Source organism: Mobula hypostoma, chromosome Y (genome assembly GCF_963921235.1).
Source record: "Mobula hypostoma chromosome Y, sMobHyp1.1, whole genome shotgun sequence".
In the NCBI taxonomy this organism is placed as follows: domain Eukaryota; kingdom Metazoa; phylum Chordata; class Chondrichthyes; order Myliobatiformes; family Myliobatidae; genus Mobula; species Mobula hypostoma.
The window spans coordinates 5,379,035-5,402,883 of record NC_086130.1 but is presented as its reverse complement, the minus strand read 5'-3'; the positions used below and the strand labels follow the sequence as shown (position 1 = coordinate 5,402,883).

Genomic DNA, 23,849 nt, shown 5'->3' with positions numbered 1-23,849 from the left:
TGTCAAGTATGATGTTGTGGCCATCACTGAATCATGGCTGAAGGATGGTTGTAGTTGGGAGTTAAATGTCCAAGATTACACATTATATCAGATGGATAGGAAGGTAGGTAAAGGGAATGGTGTGGGTCTGCTAGTAAGGAATGGCATCAAATCAGTAGAAAGATATGACATGATTGGGAGATGTTGAATCCTTATGAGTTGAGTTAAGAAACCACAAGGGCAAAAGGACATGATGACAGTTTTATACAGGCCTCCCAACATTAGCTGGGATGTGGGCCACAGGTTACAACAGGAAATAGAAAAGGCATGTCAAAAGGGCAATGTTGTGATAGTTATGGGAGATTTCAACATGTAGGTCAACTGGAAAAATCAGGTTGGTAATGAATCCCAAGAGAGGGAATTTATTGAATGCCTGTAAGATGGCTTTTTAGAGCAGTTTGTGATTCAGACAACTAGAGGATCAGCTATATAGTACTGCCTTGGATGTTATGTAATGGAGCAGAGGTGATTAGGAAGTTTAAGGTTTAAAAAAAGCCTCAGGAGACAATTATCACCATACCATTGAACTTGAAATTTGATAGGGAGAAACTAAACCAATCACAAGCAAGAAAAAATCTGCAGATGCTGGAAATTCAAGCAACAAGCACAAAATGCAGGAGGAACTCAGCATGCGAGACAGCATCTATGAAAAAAAGTAAAGACTACCAAAGGGTCTCAGCCTCAAACATCAACTCGTTTCCATATATGCTGCCTGGCCTTCTGACTTCCTCCAGTATTTGTGTTTGTTGCAGGGAGAAAGTAAAGTCTGATGTAGCAGTATTTCACTGGAGTAAAGAAAATTACAATGGTACGACAGAGGAATTGTCAGAAGTAAATTGTAAAGCGATGCTGGCAGGGATGACAGCCAAGCAACAATGGAATGAGTTTCTGGGAAAAATGAGGAAGGTGCAGGATAGATATATACCAAAAATGAAGAAATACTCAAATGGCAATATAGTACAACCATAGCTGATAAGGAAAGTCAAAGCTATTGTAAAAGTAAAAGAGACAAAGCAAAACAGTGGGAAGACAGAGGTTTGGGAAGCTTTTAAAAGAGAACTAAAAGAATTATTAAGTGGGAAAAGATGAAATATGAAAGTAAGCTAGCAAATGACATCAAAGCTTTTTCAAGTATGTAAATAATAAGCGAGATCAGTGTAGATAGAGGACCGCTAGAAAGTGAGACTGGAGAAATAATGATGGGGGGTCAAGGCGATGTGAAGTAAATTAAATGAGTATTTTGTATCAGCCTTCACTATGGAAGACACAACGTTGAAGGGTGCGAGGCAAGAGAAGTGAACGTAGCTACTATTACAGGGGAGCACGTGTTCAAAAAGCTAAAACACCTAGGGGTACATACGTCACCCAGACCACATGAACTGCATCCTAGAGTCCTGAAAGAGGTAGTGGTAGAGATTGTGGAGGCATTAGTAATGATCACTGGACTCTGGCATAGTGCCAGAGGACTGGAAAATTGCAAATATCACTTCACTACTTAAGGAAGCAGAAGACAGCAAAAAGAAATTATCAACTAGTTAATCTGACGACAGTGGTTGGGAAGATGTTGGAGTCAATTGTTAAGGATGAGATTATGGAGTACTTGGTGATAAAGGACAAGACAGGGCAAAGTCATCAGAATTTCCTTAAGGGGAAACTTTGCCTAAGGAACCTGTTGGAATTCTATGAGGAAATTACAAGTAGGACAGATAGAGGGGATGAAGTGGATTTTGTATATTTGGACTTCCAGAGGCATTCGACAAGGTGCCACATATGAGGCTGCTTACCAGATTAAGAGCTCATAGTATGACAGGAAAGTTACCGGTATAGTTAGAGCATTGGCTAATTGGTAGGAGGAGCAAGTGGCCTGGCTGGCTACCAGTGACTAGTGGTGTTCCACAGGGGTCGGTGTTGGGATCACTTCTTTTTATGCTGTTTATAAATGATTTACATGTCTACAAGAAGGGTCAGAGCCGTCTCTATTTCCTGAGGAGACTGAGGTCCTTTAACATCTGCCAGACGATGCTGAGGATGTTCTACGAGTCTGTGGTGGCCAGTGCTATCATGCTTGCTGTTGTGTGGTGGGGCAGCAGGCTGAGGGTAGCAGACACCAACAGAATCAACAAACTCATTCGTGCCAGTGATGTTGTGGGGATGGAACTGGACTCTCTCACGGTGGTGTCTGAAAAGAGGATGCTGTCCAAGTTGCATGCCATCTTGGACAATGTCTCCCATCCACTACATAATGTACTGGGTGGGCACAGGAGCACATTCAGCCAGAGACTCATTCCACCGAGATGCAACACAGAGCGTCATAGGAAGTCATTCCTGCCTGTGGCCATCAAACTTTACAACTCCTCCCTTGGAGGGTCAGACACCCTGAGCCAATAGGCTGGTCCTGGACTTATTTCATAATTTACTGGCATAATTTACATATTACTATTTAACTATTATGGCTCTAATACTATTTATTATTTATGGAGCAACTGTAATGAAAACCAATTTCCCCCGGGTTCAATAAAGTATGACTATGACTATGACTATGACTATGACTATGAATAGATGGCTTTGTTGCCAAGTTTGCAACTGATACGATGATTGGTGGAGGGGCAGGTAGTTTTAAGGAAACAGGTAGGCTGCAGAAGGACTTAGGCTACATCCACACTACACCAGATAATTTTGACAACCAAGCTTTTTCTCTTGGTTTTGACCCTCCATCCACATTGAAACGCATTTTCATCCCCCGAAAACGGAGCTTTTCTAAAACACTCTCCAGAGTGTGTAAATTTGAAAACGATTGTTGTGCATTGTGGAGTAAACGGAGATATTTAAAAATACTGTCATGACAACATCACAACAATGCTTTTTCTGCTTCTGCTTGGTACTGCGCAAGCACTGCCGGACAGCTGTTATAATATGCAGTTGGTGTGAACGACGGGAGTTAAATTGTAAAGTGAGCTTTTTTGACTATTTAAAAACGCTGTCATGACGTGCCGGAACAGATTGCCGCAGCGCGGCATTTCATTGTTTTCTGGAACGCAACCCCCCACATAACCTAACAATTTCAGAACAGACGGCAACGAGACTGAAGCCAGAAGAGTTAGAAATGTACTCATCAAATACTTTGACCCATAGTTTACTGAATAAATAAGTGTACCCACTTTGACCTGTTTTCTGTCCTTGCTTGTATGAAGGTGGTTTACCTATTTATGCAAGTACTTCTCTGACAATAGATATATAACAGCCTAATGTAACATTGTATGGAAATACAAGATAACACTGATGCAGACATGTTTTATACACTTAACAAGGTGCTTTATTAATGCAACAGAGTTAGTCAGTTTTTCAATGTTTGTCGTCAGCCGGGTCATACTGTCCGTGAACTCCCTGTCAGTTGTCTCCATACACTCCAGTATTTATTGGTTTTTAGTTTTAAGTCCTCCTGTGCGAGAGCCAACAGCAATTCCTTTAATGTTTTTCTAGTCTGTTACTGGACAAACGTGCACCAAGTATACCGTTTCCTCTTCGCTTGTTTTCTGTAGATGTGTCCAGCGCATGCCCAGTAGGAGGAGATTTGCCCAAATATCCATTCTAATGTGGATGGAGGTATTTTGAAAAACACTTGGTGTGGACGCCAGGTGTTTTTACTCGAAACCGGTGTTTTCAAAATTTCCAGTCTAGTGTGGACATAGCCTTAGACAGATTAACAGAATGGGCAAGAGAGTGGCAAATGAAATACTATGTTAGAAAATGCACTTTGGTAGTAAAAATAAATGCACAGACTATTTTCTAAACAGGGAGAAGATCCAAAAATCTGAGATGAAAATGGACTTGGGAGTCCTTGTGCAGTATACTCTTGCAGGTAGAGTCAGTGGTGAGGAAGGCAAATGCAATGTTAGCATTTATTCAAGAGATCTAGAATACAAGAGCAGGAATATGATGCTGAGGCTTTATAAGTCACTGTTGAGGCTTCAGCTTGAGTACTGTCAATAGCTTTGGACTCACCTTCTAAGAAAAGATGTGCTGGTATTGGAGAGGGTTCAGAGGAGGTTCACAAGGATAATTCAAGGAATGAAAAGGTTATCTACGAGGTGGCTCTGGGTCTGTACTCACTCGAATCCAGAAGGATGGGGTGGGGGGGGATCTCATTGAAACCTTTTGAATGTTGAAAGGCCTAGATAGTGTAGATGTGGAAAGGATGTTTCCTATAGTGGGAAAGTCCAGGACAAGAGGACACAGCCTCAGAATAGAGGAGCGTCCATATGAAACAGACACCCCCATAGTGTAAAAACGTTCTACCATTTTCTAAAATGCGAAAAATGATTTTGCTTTAAATTTAAACCTAGCTTACATGGTATCTGTCTGCTGTACAGCAGATTCAATATCAACGTGATCCCTAAACTTAACTATTTTTAGCAGAAGTTGAACTATCTGGTTCAAGTTGTGACAACAAAAGTCTTATGTCCCCATGTGTAACAACGTCCAAGGGGTTCTATTTTTTTTTGTAAGTACGTGGTTCACTGAGCTGAAGCCTCTTTTAACAAGACAGGAGGATGGGAATGAAATGAAGAACACTTTAGCTCTTCTCCAATGACCACGACACTTTGTATGACAGAGTAGCCACATAAAACAAAAGTCAACATTTTCTGAAAATGATTTTTGCTTCTTCATCATTCTGAATTTCCATAATTTCTTCTTGCAAGCTTTCTTCCTGTTCTTCCACCTTGCAAAGAAATGGGTTAATTACCAGTCCAGAATCATTCAAACCCTTGAATCGATTCTGAAAATCCTTGTTCAGTGACTGCTGGTGTAAGCAGAACTCTTGTAAATTACCTTCTGCGAAAGAGAGTGCCATACCTTACATGCAGGGAAACTGTGAGAACATTCTTCTCCCAATGTTTTGCTTATATATTTCCAAATTTCTGATAGAAGTGGGCGCTGCACTTTTTGACTGGATTAAATTGAAATTCTCACTCTGCAATTTCATACTTAGAGCACTCATTTTGTCGTACAGATCAGCTAGGTATGCCACATCTCCATGTGCAATCTTGTTTCACAAGCTCTTGTTGACTTTAGGCAAAAATTGAACTACTATATCAAAAATATCAAAGAAATGTTTAAAGCAGCAGCCTTTTGACAGCTAATGCACTTCTTTAGTGTGAAGGAGCAAGTATTCAACCTCTTCATCATTATCTTGGAGTAGGCGGTGAAAAATTCTGTTATTTAATGGATGAGCTTTCACTTTGTTTGTAGCAGATATTACAAGATATGCTTGGAAAAAGTCACCAGCTGAGGTTTTGGCTGTGAGATCTTGACAATAAATTACACAATGGATTGCAACTAGATATGGAATTTCTTTGTTCATAAATGCGATTAAACCAGCATGGCAACCTGTCATATATGGTGCTCCAACTGTTGCACCAGAAATCATGTTCCTAATCATTTTTTTTTATTCTCAATATACATTTTGAGCTTGTCATAGCTTGATTCTCTGTTGACATTTGCTTTTAACTTTTTACAAAAGTAAAACTCTTCACAAACTTTTCCATTTTTGATAAACTGTAGATACGTTATTAGCAGTGCCTCATTGTCTTGTACAGTTATCTTATACAGTTGTATCCCAAATTCTGTTTTTTGTAGCTCTGTGCATAGTTATAGTCAATGTTTTCACTCATTTTGCCAAATGACAAGCTACAGAGTTATTACTTGGGAACTGAATAACGGCATCCTTTTTGAGAACAGTGGTGAACACTTCTGATAGAGCCTGCAATAATAATCCTTCACCAACTGTACAAGTTTTTCCATAATTTGCCATCATTTTGGAAATGTTATAATAATCACGGAAACCAATATCAATGTCATTTTTCACTTTCTTGACAAATGACTTGAGTGTACAATGCTTTTCAAATGCTTCTTTCATCTTTTGAAACCGAGTAAGACCATAAGTAGCCTTTCCAGGGTGTCTTTTACAGATGAGCTCCTGCAATCCTGATGGTTTTATGGCTTCATTAGACAGTACTGTATTACAAATAATACACATGAGGTGTTTGCATCTCACAGGAGCGAAATAAGACCATATCCCTGGAATGTAACACAGTATTGAAGTACTTTCTGCAGTTGTTGTTTCTTATCATAATTGGAATTCAAGGCCTTCAGACTCAGAGATTCTGCACTATGTATTTATCCATCATTAATGAGACTAAAATCAAAATTTAAAAAATTAACACAAACAGGGAATTCCTATCAGTTGTTGACAACAGCAACTAGTTGACACGGATGGAATGATGGTAGCAGCATTCAAAGGAACAGTAAAGCAAAAATGATCAACACTGAAAATTTCGTTGACAAGGATTCAGATTGGAATCTGAGTGTTAATCAGGATAGAGCTGGTGTTCGGCAAGCTGCCTTTACACTATTCTAGTTTGATTGACCAGTCACGTAAGGTCCCATTATCTCCAAAGATGGCTCTTGACTGCACATATGAAGCTGAGATTGTTTTAAATTCATCAAGAGGAAACCTCGGGATCAGCAGGTCAGTGATTAGATCTATTTCATTGTTTAGTTCCAGCAAGAACTGCGCGACCTGTTTTACGTAGATTTGTTGAGAAAGTTGAGGTGGTGTACTTGACTTACGAACTGTTAAACTGAAGGAGCTTGTTCTGTGCTGAGAGTCAGAAACCATTGGGTACCCTGGTCACTAATTTATGCATTCCCAATAATGTCTGTTTGGCTGTTATGGTCTGATGTGATTCCAAGTTTCAAGTTCTTTGGACGAGTGCTCACTGCCTGCAGTTGCTATGGTTCTTCCTGTGTCTCAGTAACTCATCCTTTTTTTTGGAAAGGCCTGCTGGTGCTTCAAATTAGGGTGTCCCTTACAGCCTCCATCCTGAAGAATCTAGAACAACCCCAACGACCTCTATTTCCCTTAACGCACCTTTAGGACATATAAACACTCTGTTGGGAATCACTGGCACATGTCCACAATCTTGTAAGTAAGAACACATTATACAGATAAAGCAGCATGCTGCTTCTAACTGTTATATTTGGTTTCAGTCTGTTACTGTAAAGTGTATTTGCTCTCCTTCCCATTTCTTGCAGAGTTTCTGACATTGTTAAATGCTTCTCTTTGTAACTTATGCTGAGTTGTCTCCTGCATTTTTTTGATATTACTACTTGGGATGGTCAGTTAGAAAAATATTTAATATATTAAACAAAACACCATTCATTCTTAAAAAAGAATGAAGAGGTGAGGTGATCAAAGTGGTAATGATTAGGTAAAGGTTCTCCCATGAATTTACAATTAAATCTTGAATTGGCCATTTGACATATTTGAATTTTTATTTCAGCATATGTTAAATTAGATGGTTTGAGGAATAAATAGAACATAGAACATAGAATAGTACAGCACAGTACAGGCCCTTCAGCCCACAATGTTGTGCTGACCCTCAAACCCTGCCTCCCATATCAGCCCCTACCTTAAATATCTCCATATACCTGTCTAGTAGTCTCTTAAACTTCACTAGTGTATCTGCCTCTACCACTGACTCAGGCAGTGCATCCACGCACCAACAACTCTCTGAGTAAAAAACCTTCCTCTAATATCCCCTTTGAACTTCCCACCCCTTACCTTAAAGCCATGTCCTCTTGTATTGAGCAGTGGTGCCCTGGGGAAGAGGCGCTGGCTATCAACTCTATCTATTCCTCTTATTATCTTGTACACCTCTCTCATGTTCCTCTCATCTTCCTTCTCTCTAAAGAGTAAAGCCCTAGCTCCCTTAATCTCTGATCATAATGCATACTTTCTAAACCAGGCAGCATCCTGGTAAATCTCCTCTGTACCCTTTCCAATGCTTCCACATCCTTCCTATAGTGAGGTGACCAGAACTGGACACAGACAAAGTTTTCACTCCTTTTTTACCATACAGGCAGACCTATGCTCAGCAAAAAATAAATGACAGATCAATGGACTTGCAATATAGCACTTATGGAGTTTTTAATATAGGTTTCAATTCAGTGTTTTAAACTTAGCATGGTTCTACTAGTACAATAACTGTTTTTGAATTTTCAACTGGAGGAAAACTATGCATTCAAAATGAAGGTTCAAATTTCATGACCTAATGAGGCAGGACAGGTTCAGTGGAGACACGAGTACAGATGCTAAAATCTGGAATAATCTGCTAGAGGAACTCAACGTGTCTAGTGGCATCTGTGACAGGAAATAAACTATCAATGTTGAGATGAAACCCTGCATCAGGGCCAAGTCTAGAGAAACAAGGACAAATAAAATACAATAGGAAAAGAGAATCAAAAAATGTGACAGGGATATATAGAGAAAGCAATAAAGAAATGGATAGAGTGATGGTGAATCAGGAGTAAGAGAGGAACAAAGGTCAGATTTACCTGAAAATGGAAAATTTAATTTTGTCCATAATTGTGAGTTGAAGATTACTAAGGTGAACTACAAGGTACTGTTCTGAAATATAGGGGCTCTCCAGCCACAACCAATCTGCTAACATTTCTTTAGGCAAGTGTGTAATGTGCATATTCAACAAGCAACAGGGCCTTCAAATAAGAAACTTTGTCTTAAGATCGTTGCCATTTAAGCAAATTGCAATAACAACTGGCAGCATGGTAACAGAAAAAGTTCATATATAATGAAATGTGTATTGACAGCAAGCTAAAATTCTTTATTAAAAACCTTTCAAATTGTTAGGTAAAGAAAGTATTAGATGCTCAGAGAATTGAGTATCATCCTTTTTTATTTATTATATGAGTCTTTGCTCTTGCAACAAGTTGAAAGCACTGTAAAAATGGCAGGATCATAACCAAAAATGTACATGCAATCTTATCTTACTGTTAAAACTACTAAGGATCATCTTTTCAGGAACTCCCTATGAAGATGAACAAGGATCTATGGCTTCCTTGTTAAGGACGTTAGCCTGGGGGAAGGCACCAAAGGTAATTCATTTATCTTTCCAGTGAATTTGTAGTGATCTGTGGAAATAGTAATGATGTTATCTTGCTAGTCATCTTGGGTACTAGCCTACAAAGTACACAGGACATCTGTAGGGAGTGGTGTCTCAGAAGGCAGCCTCCAGCACCCAGGGCATGCTCTTTTCTCACTGTTACCATCAGGTAGGAGATACAGAAGCCAGAAGGCACACACTCAGCAATTCAGGGACAGCTTCTTCCCCTCTTTCATCCGATTCCTAAATGAACATTGAAGCTTTGGACACTAACTCACTTTTTTTTAATATACAGTATTTCTGTTTTTGCACGTTTTTAAAAAATCTTTTCAATATACAGTGGCACGCAAAAGTTTGGGCACCCCGGTCAAAATTTCTGTTACTGTGAATAGTTCAGCTTTTTTACAGATAGTGTGATGTTTGCTTCCAGAATTTGCTGGTATTTAATTGAATTCATTCTTCCCTCTACTGGTGAAATGTTCCCCGTGCCACTGGCTGCAACACAAGCCCAAAGCATGATCGATCCACCCCCAAGCTTAAAAGTTGGAGAGGTGTTCTTTTCATGAAATTCTGCACCCTTTTTTCTCCAAACATACCTTTGCTCATTGGGGCCAAAAACTTCTATTTTAACTTCATCAGTCCATAGGACTTGTTTCCAAAATGCATCAGGCTTGTTAAGATGTTCCTTTGCAAACTTCTGACGTTGAATTTTGTGGTGAGGATGCAGGAAATGTTTTCTTCTGATGACTCTTCCATGAAGGTCATATTTGTGCAGGTGTTCCTGCACAGTAGAACAGTGCACCACCATTCCTGAGTCTGCTAAATCTTCCTGAAGGTCTTTTGCAGTCAAACGGGGGTTTTGATTTGCCTTTCTAACAATCCTACGAGCAGTTCTCTCAGAAAGTTTTCTTGGTTTTCCAGACCTCAACTTGTCCTCCACTGTTCCTGTTAACTGCCATTTCTTAATTATATTACGAACTGAGGAAACGTCTACCTGAAAACAGTTTGCTATCTTCTTATAGCCTTCTCCTGCTTTGTGGGCATCAATTATTTTAATTTTCAGAGTGCTAGGCAGCTGTTTAGAGGAACCCTTGGCTGTTGATTGTTGGGACAAGGTTTGACAAGGTTTATTTATCACCTGGCTTTTCCTAACGATGGCCACGAACAAGCCATTGCCCTAACAAGCTAATTAAGGTCTGAGATCTTGGTAAAAGTTATCTGAGGGCTCAAATCTCTTGGGGGTGCCCAAACTTTTGCATGGTGTTCCTTTCCTTTTTTTCACTCTAAAACTGTACAAAACAAAAATTAAACATTAATCTTGCTTAAAATGTTGAAAAGAATGTTTCATCTTTAACTTTGTGACTTTTGGAGATCAGTCCATCTTCTACTTACTTAGCTATTCACAGTAACAGAAATTTTGATCAGGGGTGCCCAAACTTTTGCATGCCACTGTACATAATGGATTTACTTGTTTTTTTTTAAATTTTATTTTTTACTGCTAGATTATGTATTGCATTGAACTGCTGCTATTAAGTTAAATCATTCCACGCCACATGCCAGTGATAATAAACCCGATTCTGATTCTGATTCTACTACAATCAAATGTCTGATATGGGTAGCCTTCATCTCAAGCATATGGGAGAGTGGGGGAGGGAGGTCAGTACTCTCTGGTTTACTAGGAATTCAGTACACACCTGTGGTCTCAATCTTCAAAACACTTAAGTTCACTAAACTGACCAAGTTTGGCCTGTCACACTGAAGACAATAGCAAATTTAAAGGGGCTTCCCTTCCTCCACTATCAACTCTGCTCTTAAACGCATCTCCCCCATTTCACGTACATCTGCTCTCACTCCATCCTCCCACCACCCCACTAGGAATAGGGTTCCCCTGGTCCTCACCTACCACCCCACCAGCCTCCGGGTCCAACATATTATTCTCCGTAACTTCCGCCACCTCCAACGGGATCCCACCACTAAGCACATCTTTCCCTCCCTCCCTCTCTCTGCATTCCGCAGGGATCGCTCCCTACACAACTCCCTTGTCCATTCGTCCCCCCCATCCCTCCCCACTGATCTCCCTCCTGGCACTTATCCGTGTAAGTGGAACAAGTTCTACACATGCCCTTACACTTCCTCCCTTACCACCATTCAGGGCCCCAAACAGTCCTTCCAGGTGAGGCATCACTTCACCTGTGAGTCAACTGGGGTGATATACTGCGTCCGGTGCTCCCGATGTGGCCTTTTATATATTGGTGAGACCCGACGCAGACTGGGAGACCGCTTTGCTGAACATCTACGCTCTGTCCGCCAGAGAAAGCAGGATCTCCCAGTGGCCACACATTTTAATTCCACATCCCATTCCCATTCTGACATGTCTATCCACGGCCTCCTCTACTGTAAAGATGAAGCCACACTCAGGTTGGAGGAACAACACCTTATATTCCGTATGGGTAGCCTCCAACCTGATGGCATGAACATTGACTTCTCTAACTTCCGCTAGGCCCCACCTCCCCCTCGTACCCCATCTGTTACTCTTTTTTATGCACACATTCTTTCTCTCACTCTCCTTTTTCTCCCTCTGTCCCTCTGAATATACCTCTTGCCCATCCTCTGGGTCACCCCCCCCCCCGTCTTTCTTCCCGGACCTCCTGTCCCATGATCCTCTCGTATCCCCTTCTGCCTATCACCTGTCCAGCTCTCGGCTCCATCCCTCCCCCTCCTGTCTTCTCCTATCATTTTGCATCTCCTCCTCCCCCTCCAGCTTTCAAATCCCTTACTCACGCTTCCTTCAGTTAGTCCTGACGAAGGGTCTCGGCCTGAAACGTCGACTGCGCCTCTTCCTATAGATGCTGCCTGGCCTGCTGCGTTCACCAGCAACTTGGATGTGTGTTGCAGCAAATTTTAGCCATGTCTACCTTCGTTAAGCGATAGTTTCCAACTTAATGAAGTGGTCCATGAATAGCAGGGTCTGTGAACTTCTAATATTGAAGACAATGTGGTACAGACTGGTAGATAATCTGTATCCTGCCATTCTCTCACATACTTTACTGAATGGGCCAACATTTTCGGCGTGTGGTCTCTGGACACAGACAATTGCAAATTCCAAAGACATACTTAGCCACTGAGGTTTGTGTATTCAATGCTGAGAAGAATTCTGTTGTAGATCCATTGATTAATTACATGGTCTCCAAGACGTTATGGAGCAAGAGTAAATTGGAGTCAGTTTTAAGCAGGGAATTCTGCAGGATGCAGTCAAAGACTTTAATGAGGTCATATGAAAAAACACATATAAATGGTGCGCAAACATGAGGGATTACGCAGATGCTGGAAATTCAAGCAACAGCAACACCAGGAATAGCTCAGCAGTCACTGACTTGGTGACAGGCATATAGATGGCAATATCTCTACTCATGGCAGTCAACAGAGAAACTCTTTGACAATAACCTTAGTCAGGATTGCCTTCTTTCTTGAAAACCATCACGATTTCCGACTCTGTGGTGACATGGAGTAACAACTCCCAGTTGTGGGTAATGAGATAGTGTTTGTGACTGATAAGAATAACTTGACAGAGATAAAAAGCTAATATTAAAATGTATCACTTATGGAAAATATGATATTTGAACATAAAGACAAAAACCCACCTTTCTACATTAGCAGGAGGTGACAGCACTTTACTCACTTCTGATGAACATTTTGTTGATGAACTGATTTGCTCTCCTTCTAATTTTAGCTTATCTACAAAATTCTCCACATCTTTTCCTTTTGCTCCAAGTTTTAAGGCTTTGCTTGGACCAGAAGGTCTAAGGAAACACATGGAAAGAGATATATTTTAAAACTGGAGAATTAAACCTTGGATTTAACAATGAACTCAAATCAGCTTACCAACTGACATGCCCATTTGCCAATGTAATTTACTATTTTCCCAAACAAAAGAACATGTTAACTTTGATAATTAGGCTATACTTTGCCTCCAAAAAATTTGCCTGGTTCAGTACACAATCTACACAGCTGTACCAAAGTATATCTACAAACATTTTAGTCTATTATGCACACAGTGATGCCACAATCAATCCAAGATAAGCAGAAACAATCTGAATAATAAAGCAAAAAGGGTGCCAACTCAATAGGGTACCATGTACTGGGTGCTGCAGGAAGGGCCTCCTTCCTGATGCATTACTGAGAGCAATTGAAGAATACTGCAGCTGATTACATATAGACAAGCTCCTCATGCAAGGTCTGCTGCGGTAGCCCTTAATTCACAAGAGAACAAGTAACAATAGTTGAAAATGGCACAGCTTTGATCCATCACAAATTTCACACATAACATTTTGTTTTACTCACTGAAACAGGACAAGGAATTATTAACTTTTGTATGCTACTCCACAAAAATAAATTTAGCAGTATCTTAGCTGGTAGGTAAGGAAAGCTGCATAGACAAAACAACATTATCTCTTTACTCAAGTGGTTTCAGATACATCTAAAATATAATTCTTTGTAAATAAAACTTGCCAATATACCTGAGTCAGAAGACAGAATTTTAAGATAAATTTGTTTAATTCAAAATATTTATGGGTCAACATTCACAAATAACTCAGAAATTTAAATCTTATTCAGAAGATTTAAACAGGAAGGAAATTGAGATCAGATCCTTAGTACAACGACCCACATACCTTGGAAGAGCACTGCCACATCAATGCCTATTAAATGTTGACACCAGTTCACAATTTGACTCAATGATTAACAAGTCAGAAGATGTAACCATCACTAATGTAGTAAATGAGAACATCAAATCAAATGCTTATGAGTACACCAATGACACTTGAGACATACAACTTTATCTGAATCTCCACATTAATGATGGAAGGTGAAACTTGACCATAGTGTGTTGAACTATTTTAACATTCCTCTTAATGGTGCAAATATCTATATGGCAGATGCCACTTCCATTCCAAGTTCTCACTTTTGAAACTAAGACAATTTTTAATAATCTTACAGTATAAACAGTATAGTACAAATGACAACTTCTAAACTTAATAAAATATAAAGACCAAGCCTGGCACATTGCTTCAACATTTCAATTCATTATCTTGGAACCGCAAATTAATTTATTTATTATAAAATTGGTGGTTACTATCCCTGTCATTGAAATTAAAAATAGTAGTTAATAAATCAAAAATGCACAATGCATAATGGTGGTATAGCAGCTCACAAATATGATGGTGCAGGTGTCCTCATATTCCATAGCAGTGGTATAAAAATTCACTCACATCATGCAACAGATCCATGACAAACATTCTTAAGATACAATCTCCCTCATGGAAAAGAAGTTAAATTAGAAAACCACATGAAGCACCAGAAACCAACCTCATTACTGTTGGTGTCATCTTTGGCTTCTCTGGTTCAATGATGGTGTCTGTAATCATGGAAGCTACAGAGCTGCTTGAGATTCCACCACTGATAAACGCAAAGCTAGTTTTCTTGCCTAGCTTTTCTGCATCTCTACGAGCTTGCTGTAATTCTTTTGCCTTTCGGCGCATTTCCGCTCTTGCTTCACACTCTTGTGTCTAAAAATGAAATACACAATCCATTCTTAAAAGTTTCTGGGTACACAGAATATTACCATTAATATGGATGGACGTCATTAAAATAATTCAAAATGTAATAAATGTAATAAGTATTTTTAAGACAGTTAAAGAAACTTTATTTGGGGGTATGCCCATTTCTAACTGTCCTCAGGATGCTAATATGTGATTTCTTTAACCTCTAACATCAAAAGCGATGATGGTGAACATCTTGGTGGATGAAAACAAAAAAGGCGGAACGTAGATCAAGAGGAACCCAAGAGTGTTGTACGCCATGATGGGAGGTAGGAACAAATGCAAAGGAATTGAGTTTACTGAGAAGGGTGGAATTCTGTTGAGAGGCCGAACAGGCAGTTGTGGCATCAGGAATAATATCACAGGATACTTGTAAAAGCTGCCCATACACTAATTCAGCCACTGGTGACTGCAGGACCTCTTTTGGAGCTGTTCTGAGCCCCAGCAGGATCTACCGGAGACAATCATGCCAACACTAATCAGAAGCCTTGAGCAGCCTTCAACGGGCAGTGAAACCACTCACATAAGCCATTTGACTGCAGGTGATACACTGTGGTGTGATGTATCCTAACACTGAGGTTCTGGCCATACAGCCCAGATGTATGAAATGAATTGTGGATTGTGGTCGAAGGAAACATCAGATGGGGTGGCAAATTGAGCAACCCAGGTGCTGACGAATGACCAAGTCACATTGTAGCCATCCTTGACACTCGAGGGACACTCTCAGCCCAGCAGCAGGTCAAAAGGTGCATGAAATCACAGAAGAAAGGAAAAGAACCAACAAGGTCCACACTGACATGGTCAAGCAATCGCTCAGGGACCTCAAAAGGTGCCCATGGCACCTGATCATGACAATTAATTACTGCTCACTGACACTCCACGCAGTTGGCAGTCCAACCATTCACGTCCTTTTCAAAGGCTATGCCAAACAAACCTCAGTGCAACCAGTTTCTGTGAGGCCTTCCTGGCCAGATGCAAGAGGCCATGTACAGAGTCAAAAGCAGTCCATGAGGCAAGAATGAGCGGTTGAGACATTGCACAGAAGAGAAACCCCAGCTTCGCTGAACCTAATGTCAACCAATCACATAAGTGGACCTCTTGAGTCAGTAACTTGGTCAGATGCCATGCCGGCAGTCAACTCTGATGTGTATGGTCACAAGGCTGGCCATGACAGGCAATCAGCCATGGCTTTATTTTTTTCCCTCGATATGTTGCATATAAATTGATATGTAGGCCAAGGTTATGATGTTGCCATACAGATCAAGGGTCTCATATTTTAGCATTTGTGTGCACGAGGGGTTTGTAATCAATGAACACTGTGAAATGGCAATCCTCTGGAAGAAATGGAAATGGCAGACAGCCAGATAGAGATCAAGAAGCTCCCAGTGAAATGTTCAGTACTTCCTTTCGGGAAACAGAGGTGCTGGGTGAAGAGGGCGAGCAGCTATCATATGCCTTCGACCAGCTGTTCATGTACAAGAATTTCCATCATAGTCCGAGGTTCTCCAGCCCTGCTGAAGGGTCTCAGCCCGAAACATCCACTGTATTCTTTTCCATAGATGCTGCTTGGCCAGCTGCGTCCCTCCAGCATTTTGTGTGTGTTGTTTAGATTTCCAGCATCTGCAGGTTTTCTCATTTTCTTCAAACAAGACTGGCTGAAGTCTTCAACTATAATTTCAAATGTGTCGGAGTGAGCTGCTTCTTGTCTGCAAGTGACATTGCGCAGCGTTACAAGTGCTTTCTTATAGTCAGCTGCTGGTGGTACATAAGGTGCAGTCAGGGTCACTTGGAGGTAAATCAACAGAAGTGTTAGAATGTCATTATCCTTTTTGGTAATAATGTATGCAGGTTTGACAGGTATATTAACCTACCCAAGTAACTACTGCAGTTCATTTGTTGAGGGTATACACTGCAGTATGGTATGCTAACGATGTAGAGTAAAAATGTTCAAAGTAGTGAAAGAACTATCAATCAAATGAATATTCCGTTTTCTAAAATACTGAATTTCTTGAACATGAGAAAATCTGCAGATGCTCGAAATCCAAAGCAACACACATTTCTTCAGTCATAAAGAAGGGTTTTGGCCCAAAACTTCGATTGTTTTTTCTTTTTCATAGATGTGGACTGCCCTGATGAGTTCCTCCAGCATTTTGTGTGTGCAACTAAATTTCTTGAGTTGTTTTCGAGAGGTATTCATATAGGCAGATAGAATATTCATAGAATTGTATAATACATAAAACAGGCCTTTCTGTCCACCAAATCTAATACAATCTTTTACTCATCTACCAGAATTAAAACCACATCCCTCTATAATTTGTTTATTGAAGTGTGTAAATGCCTCTAAAACATAGTAATTTGATCTGATTCCACCACCTGGCAGTATGTTCCAGATGTGAACCGATCTGTGAGGGGAAGATTAAAAAAAACTAACCCCCAATATGCTTTTTAAACCTCTTCCTTCTCTCTTTCTCATGGAAATAAGATTTTGACTATATACCCAATTTACATCTTTTTTAATCTTATATACCTATTAAGTCGCTCTTCAGTGTCCCATCCAAGAAATATTCTCCAGTACAATTACATAGTTTCAAATATTCTCTTTTAATGGCACAGCTAAGAAAACTTCTGGCTAATCCTTGTAGGTGGTAGAACGGCTTTAGCAAATTCAGGACGCCTTTCAAAGCAACATATACAAAACTCTGGAAGAACTCAGCAGGTCAGGAAGTATCTATGGAAAAATGTAAACTGTGTAGAAGTTTTGCTTTGGATTTCCAGCATCTGCAGATTTTCTCATGTTTGTTAAAGTTTTAGAGGAACCCTATCCCTGGTTGGGTGGTGGGAGGTTGGAGTAAAAGCAGATGTGCGTGAAATGGAAGAGATGATGGAGGAAGGGAAGCCCCTTTCACTGAAAAAGGACATCTCCTTTGCTCTAGAATGAAAAGCCTCATCCAGAGAGCAGATGCAGCAGAGACGGAGGAAATGAGAAAAAGAGTTGGTGTTTTTACTAGTAGCAGGGTGGGACAAGGTAGAGTGCAGGTAGCTGTAACAGTCTGTGGGTTTGTAATAGACATTGTGAATAAGCTTTCTCCAGAAATAGAGACAGTGAAATCAAGGAGGGGGAGGGAGGTGTTGGAAATGGACCAGGTAAATTTGAGGGTAGCATGGAAGTTGAAGGCAAAGTTAATGAAGGTGACAATCTCCGCATGGATGCAGGAAGCAGCGCCTATGCAGTCGTCGATGTAGTGTAGCAAAAATGCAGGATGGTCACCAGTGTAGGCTTGGAACAGACTGCTCCACATAGCCAACAAACATACAGGCATTAGCTGGGATTCATGTGAGTGCCCATGGATACACCTTTTGCTTAAAGGAGGTGGAAGGAACCATAGAAGAAATTATTTAGAGTGAGTTCAAATTCAAGCTAGGCAGCGGAGAGTAGTGGTGAAGTGGTAGTGGTTAGGTCTGGTGTCCAGAAAAAAGAAGAGAACTTTGAGGCCTTCCTGGTGGGGGATGGAGGTGTATAGGGACTGGACATCCATAGTAAAAATAAGATGATGGGGCAAAGAAACTTGAAATCCTTGGAAAGATCAAGAGTGTGAGAGCTGGCACAGATGTAGGTAGAGTGAGAGATGCTAAGAGATCTTCCTTTACATAGTATAAAACACTACAAATCCATTGACATATAAATGGATAAGATTTTGAAAAGAACTCAGGTGACCAAAATGGGACAACTTCATTGCATCTATAAAAATCTGCGATTTTGAACAAACCTCATGATAAACAGACTCAACAGACCTTGCTTTTGACAAGGTCCCACGCAGGAGATTAGATTTTGACAAGGTCTCACACAGGAGATTAGTGTGCAAACTTAAAGCACACGGTATTGGGGGTAAGGTATTGCTGTGGATAGAGAATTGGTTAGCAGACAGGAAGCAAAGAGTGGGAATAAATGGGACCTTTTCAGAATGGCAGGCAGTGACTAGCGGGGTACCGCAAGGCTCAGTGCTGGGACCCCAGTTGTTTACAATATATATTAATGACTTGGATGGGGGAATTAAATGCAGCATCTCCAAGTTTGCGGATGACACGAAGCTGGGTGGCAGTGTTAGCTGTGAGGAGGATGCTAAGAGGATGCAGGGTGACTTGGATAGGTTGGGTGAGTGGGCAAATTCATGGCAGATGCAATCTAATGTGGATAAATGTGAGGTTATCCACTTTGGTGGCAAAAATAGGAAAACAGATTATTATGTGAATGGTGGCCAATTAGGAAAAGGGGAGGTGCAACGAGACCTGGGTGTCATTATACACCAGTCATTGAAAGTGGTCATGCAGGTATAGCAGGCGGTGAAAAAGGCGAATGGTATGCTGGCATTTATAGCAAGAGGATTCCAGTACAGGAGCAGGGAGGTACTACTGCAGTTGTACAAGGCCTTGGTGAGACCACACCTGGAGTATTGTGTGCAGTTTTGGTCCCCTAATCTGAGGGAAGACATCCTTGCCATAGAGGGAGTACAAAGAAGGTTCACCAGATTGATTCCTGGGATGGCAGGACTTTCATATGATGAAAGACTGGATGAACTAGGCTTCTACTCGTTGGAATTTAGACGAGTGAGGGGGGATCTGTTTGAAACGTATGAAATCCTAAAGGGATTGGACAGGCTAGATGCAGAAAGATTGTTCCCGATGTTGGGGAAGTCCAGAACGAGGGGTCACAGTTTGAGGATAGAGGGGAAGCCTTTTAGGACCGAGATTAGGAAAAACTTCTTCACACAGAGAGTGGTGAATCTGTGGAATTCTCTGCCACAGGAAACAGTTGAGGCCAGTTCATTGGCTATATTTAAGAGGGAGTTAGATATGGCCCTTGTGGCTACGGGGGTCAGGGGGTATGGAGGGAAGGCTGGGGCGGGGTTCTGAGTTGGATGATCAGCCATGATCATAATAAATGGCGGTGCAGGCTCGAAGGGTCGAATGACCTACTCCTGCACCTATTTTCTATGTTTCTATAAGCCATAACTCCAATGGTGCAATGGCAGTAATAATTGTATTCACGGATACTAAACTCAAAACATCCAGAGGGTGATTGAAACAAATAAACTATTGCTTGAGGCAGGATTATTTTATCACTGAAACATAAAGGATAACATTAAATTACAGGTCAGTAAATAATAAAGTTTGATACCAAATCTTTATCTACTTTGTATTGTTTAATATTTTCATTGAACTGCTAGGTAGTCCTAACTTTTTCTCCCAGTTACCTCTCGAACAGCACGGAAAACCTTTTCTTCATGGGAATCCATTTCTGTGAATGTTCTGATCTGGACTAGATTGACATTCTCACGGTAACCGAGTGCCACAATTTCATCAAAGGCGAAGATGAGATCAAAACAATGTTCTGAGATCTCACTCTCTTCCAGAACTCTACAGTACTCTGGAATCTACAAGACAAATTAGCATTTTAAGCATCAGGTGCCTGCAAGGCAGACAACAAACAGAATTTAGTCACAATATCAGTATGTCCATGACATGCAAACTCATTAGTCTTTCTTAGAATGTAAATTCCTCAGCTATAATGATCATCAACAGCAATTGTGGAAATATAGTAAAGGGAATACCAAACCATTCTTCAGTTACGAAGTTTAAAATCTTTTGTACAGTACAATTGGCCCTCCTTATCTGTGAGTTCCGCATGCGCCAATTCAACCAACTGCAAATCGAGAAAACCCGCAAGTGCTCTTCCAGTACTTGTTGTTCGAACATGTACAGCCTTTTTTTCTTGTCATTAGTCCCTAAACAATGCAGTATTACAACTATTTTACATAGCATTTACATTGTATTAGGTATTACAGATGTCTGCCGCTTTTCGAAGGTTCGCTTTATGACTCCTCGCTGTTACGAAAGACCTACACCTACAAAGCCGATTGTGTTGCCTCTGATCTGGGCCAACATTTACATGCCGGGCGGCACCTAATTAATTAGCTTGTTTATTTTGGCCTTTTTCTTAACGATGTGCTGGGTATGTCCCGACCACCACTGTACCCCTGTATTCTCCGCGGATCCGTATCGGTCGGCAGCCTGGAGGTTGTGGACCACTGCACCATCCCAACCCCCGATGACTCAGCCTAACACACCATCATCAGTGTGCTTGGTGCTGTCCCGATTCTGGTAAGTGATACTATACTGTACATATATTATTTCTACTCTATATAGGCTGTGTATTTTTATGTGTTATTTGATACGATTTGGCAGCTTCATAGCTTAAAAGTTACTAGAGAGAGTGTTTCTGCCGAGGGTGCTTGCGTGAGATTTTCGCTAGAGAATACTGCAGCAATGATTGTAGAAAAGTATTTCTACTTTATATACGCTGTGTATTTATCATACCATTTCTGCTTTTACTCTATGTTACTGTTATTTTAGGTTTTATGTGTTATTTGGTATGATTTGGTAGGTTATTTTTTGGGTCTACGAACGCTCACAAATATTTCCCATATAAATAAACGGTAATTGCTTCTTCACTTTACGACATCTGGCTTACGAACCATTTCATAGGAATGCTCTACCTTCAGATGGCAAGGGAAACCTGTATAAGTAATCTAGAGATGATTTAAAGTATACAGGAAGATTGCGTAGGTTATCGTGGATCGAGAGCAGAAAAAAACCAGAAGTTTTCTTACTAAGTAAGTCGAAACAGGTACATCAGGTATTATTTAGCGCCAACAACAGGAATTCTGCAGATGTTGGAAATTCAAGCAACACACATCAAAGTTGCTGGTGAACGCAGCAGGCCAGGCAGCATCTCTAGGAAGAGGTGCAGTCGACGTTTCAGGCCGAGACCCTTCGTCAGGACTAACATTATTTAGCGCCAGTTAGTCAAACATTTGTCTTAGTATATAGTATATATTTTACCTTTCTATGCATATAAAACACTTACGAAATGTATGTTTTAGCGCCGGCTCGGGAACAGAAATTCCCGAGTTCAATTCAGTGACAGGCTGCTCCCGAGCGCGCTCTCCATCTGCGCCAGGTTGATGTGAAGAATCAAAACCCCAAAACTCAACAATTAAACCACTGCGTTGCTTAGTAATAATTGTAGCTTTCATCGGGGGAGGGCTTTTCTCACTCTACCCTTTAAAATTGTTCCAATCATTGACCGACTGTAGCCTAACGTTTTTCCAATGACTGATGGCGTTTCAGCCTTTCCGATCGCTTTATTATTTCCCCTTTTTTTTCAATCGTGATCGTGATTATTTTCATGAACAGAAACACTGTGGATTCAGAGCTCCTCCGCCGGGTCCTAATGTCCATCGCTCTGAGACAGGTTAAATAAGGTCCGGGGTTCCGCTGGGTCCTAAGGTCCACTGCATTGAGCCAGGTTGAATAAGGGACTTGAGCATCCGCATTTTTTCATATCCACGAGGGGTCCCGGAACCAATCCCTCGCGGATAAGGAGGGCCGACTATATTACTAAATGATACAGATGAGAAGGCTCCTAGTATATCTCATTACTTTCATCACCAATACAATGAAATTCATAGATAAGACAGGGGTAGTGTGGGCAGAAATTGTTTTCTATTCATTATATTCCAGTCATATTTATTTAAAAAGTGGTAAAATACAAATTTCTAACAGAAGTTAAGCTACATTCTTACAAATATTACAAGATTGTAATATAAAAAAATACACCTGCCAAAGGGTGCATTGAAGGTCATCCACCCAAACCATAACTCCAATTTGAAGTTTCTAATATTAAACACAAGAAAATAAGTAATATTATATACTTTTCCTAAAACAATTCCATATCCCACACATCACATTCTTCCCAATGTTCATCTTTACATGCAGCATCTAAATAGAACCTATATTGTAACAGCATACTTTGCTAATGGTACTTGTGAAACATTATGCCAATGGATCTTGAATATATAATGAACTACAGAAAGACAAGTAGATGCATTACTGGAAGAATGTCAAGAACACTGATATAGCAGGTATACAGAATTTACCTGAAGTAAAATTTGTGTATAAGGGAGCGATTATGCTGTCTGTTTTCTCGAAGGTATCGCCTACTCTTTTGCTGTGATAGTCTTATTTTTCAACAAATAAAATAAATGTGCTTATGATTGATCCGTGCTGAGTTAATTGTTGTTTGCTATATATAAAGTAGCGAAAAGATTCCACCATGATCGCATATTTAGACAGACTACTTGCTCCCAAGGCAACTCTGGCAGAGGAAGGGTCACCAAAAAATAAGTTTGTGCTTTTCTCTGTGTGGCCTTTCCAGGCAGGTAGCAAATATAAGGTCCTGCCCACTCCTGTTCTATACACTGTAATCTGAACTATTGTCTATTGAGTAGATCAGTTTCTCTCTCTGTGATTCTGAATTTTCAGCATGGTGACCAGAAAAATATGGGCATCAGAGATGCAAGAATACCAGTAAAAAGACTAAGTACGAGTGGGATTTGTAGAAACTGAGCTCATAAGTTTAATCCTTGCAGGTAGCTATACTGAATAAAAGAACGAAAATATGGAAAGTAGGATAAGAAGGAGAATGTAATAGGAGAGTCCTGCCCTACCCCAAAGAAGGGGACTCCAGAATAGTACGTTTAATAATTATGGGGAGAGTTCAGCGTGAAAACTTATGGATGGGAAACAAGTGGAGTATATCATCCTTTAATGGCGGGAGAATTACAGGCCATGATAGAAGGATTGCCCAACCGAAAGACAGGTTTGGAAAAACTTGCAACTATTGTTTTGTGACACTAACCTATTATTACGGATTTTGAATTCTTAATAAGGGAATGTTTTATGAGATTAAACTTCAGGGTTTTCAAGTATACTGTATTGGTGTCAGTCCATAACCTATCACAATGCCAAATAAAGATTATTAAAAATATGTACAGTTGATGAAGTTTTAAGGGTACTGGGGGATGTAAGAAATGATTTTTGGACTCTTGTAAATAACGGGTTAAAATTAAATGCCAGCCTTAATCTATTACATGTACCTTTCCTAAAAAAAGCCTCTGGATCCAGCACATTATCCTCCACAACTTCCACCACCTTCAACAGGACCCCACCACTAAGCACATCTTTCCCACTCCACCCCTCTCCACTTTCCGCAGGGATCGGTCCCTCCACGACTCCTTGATCCACACATCCCTCCCCACAGATCTCCCACCCGGCACTTATCCCTGTAAGCGTACGTGCTACAGCTGTCGCTACACCACCTCTCTTGCCACCATTCAGGGTCCCAAACAGT

At 40.6% G+C, this 23,849-nt stretch overlaps 1 protein-coding gene across 1 annotated transcript in view; it reads right to left on the bottom strand.

Moving 5' to 3' along the window:
• LOC134341065 (coatomer subunit delta-like) overlaps positions 1-23,849 on the bottom strand; it is a 72,448-nt gene that overhangs the window by 31,109 nt on the left and 17,490 nt on the right. The window contains exons 2-4 of the mRNA XM_063038815.1: positions 19,852-20,031; positions 14,367-14,566; positions 12,644-12,802 (exon numbers count right to left, since the gene is read on the bottom strand). Of these exons, the coding sequence (XP_062894885.1) occupies positions 12,644-12,802; positions 14,367-14,566; positions 19,852-20,031 (539 nt within the window). The remainder of the gene's footprint in view (positions 1-12,643; positions 12,803-14,366; positions 14,567-19,851; positions 20,032-23,849) is intronic.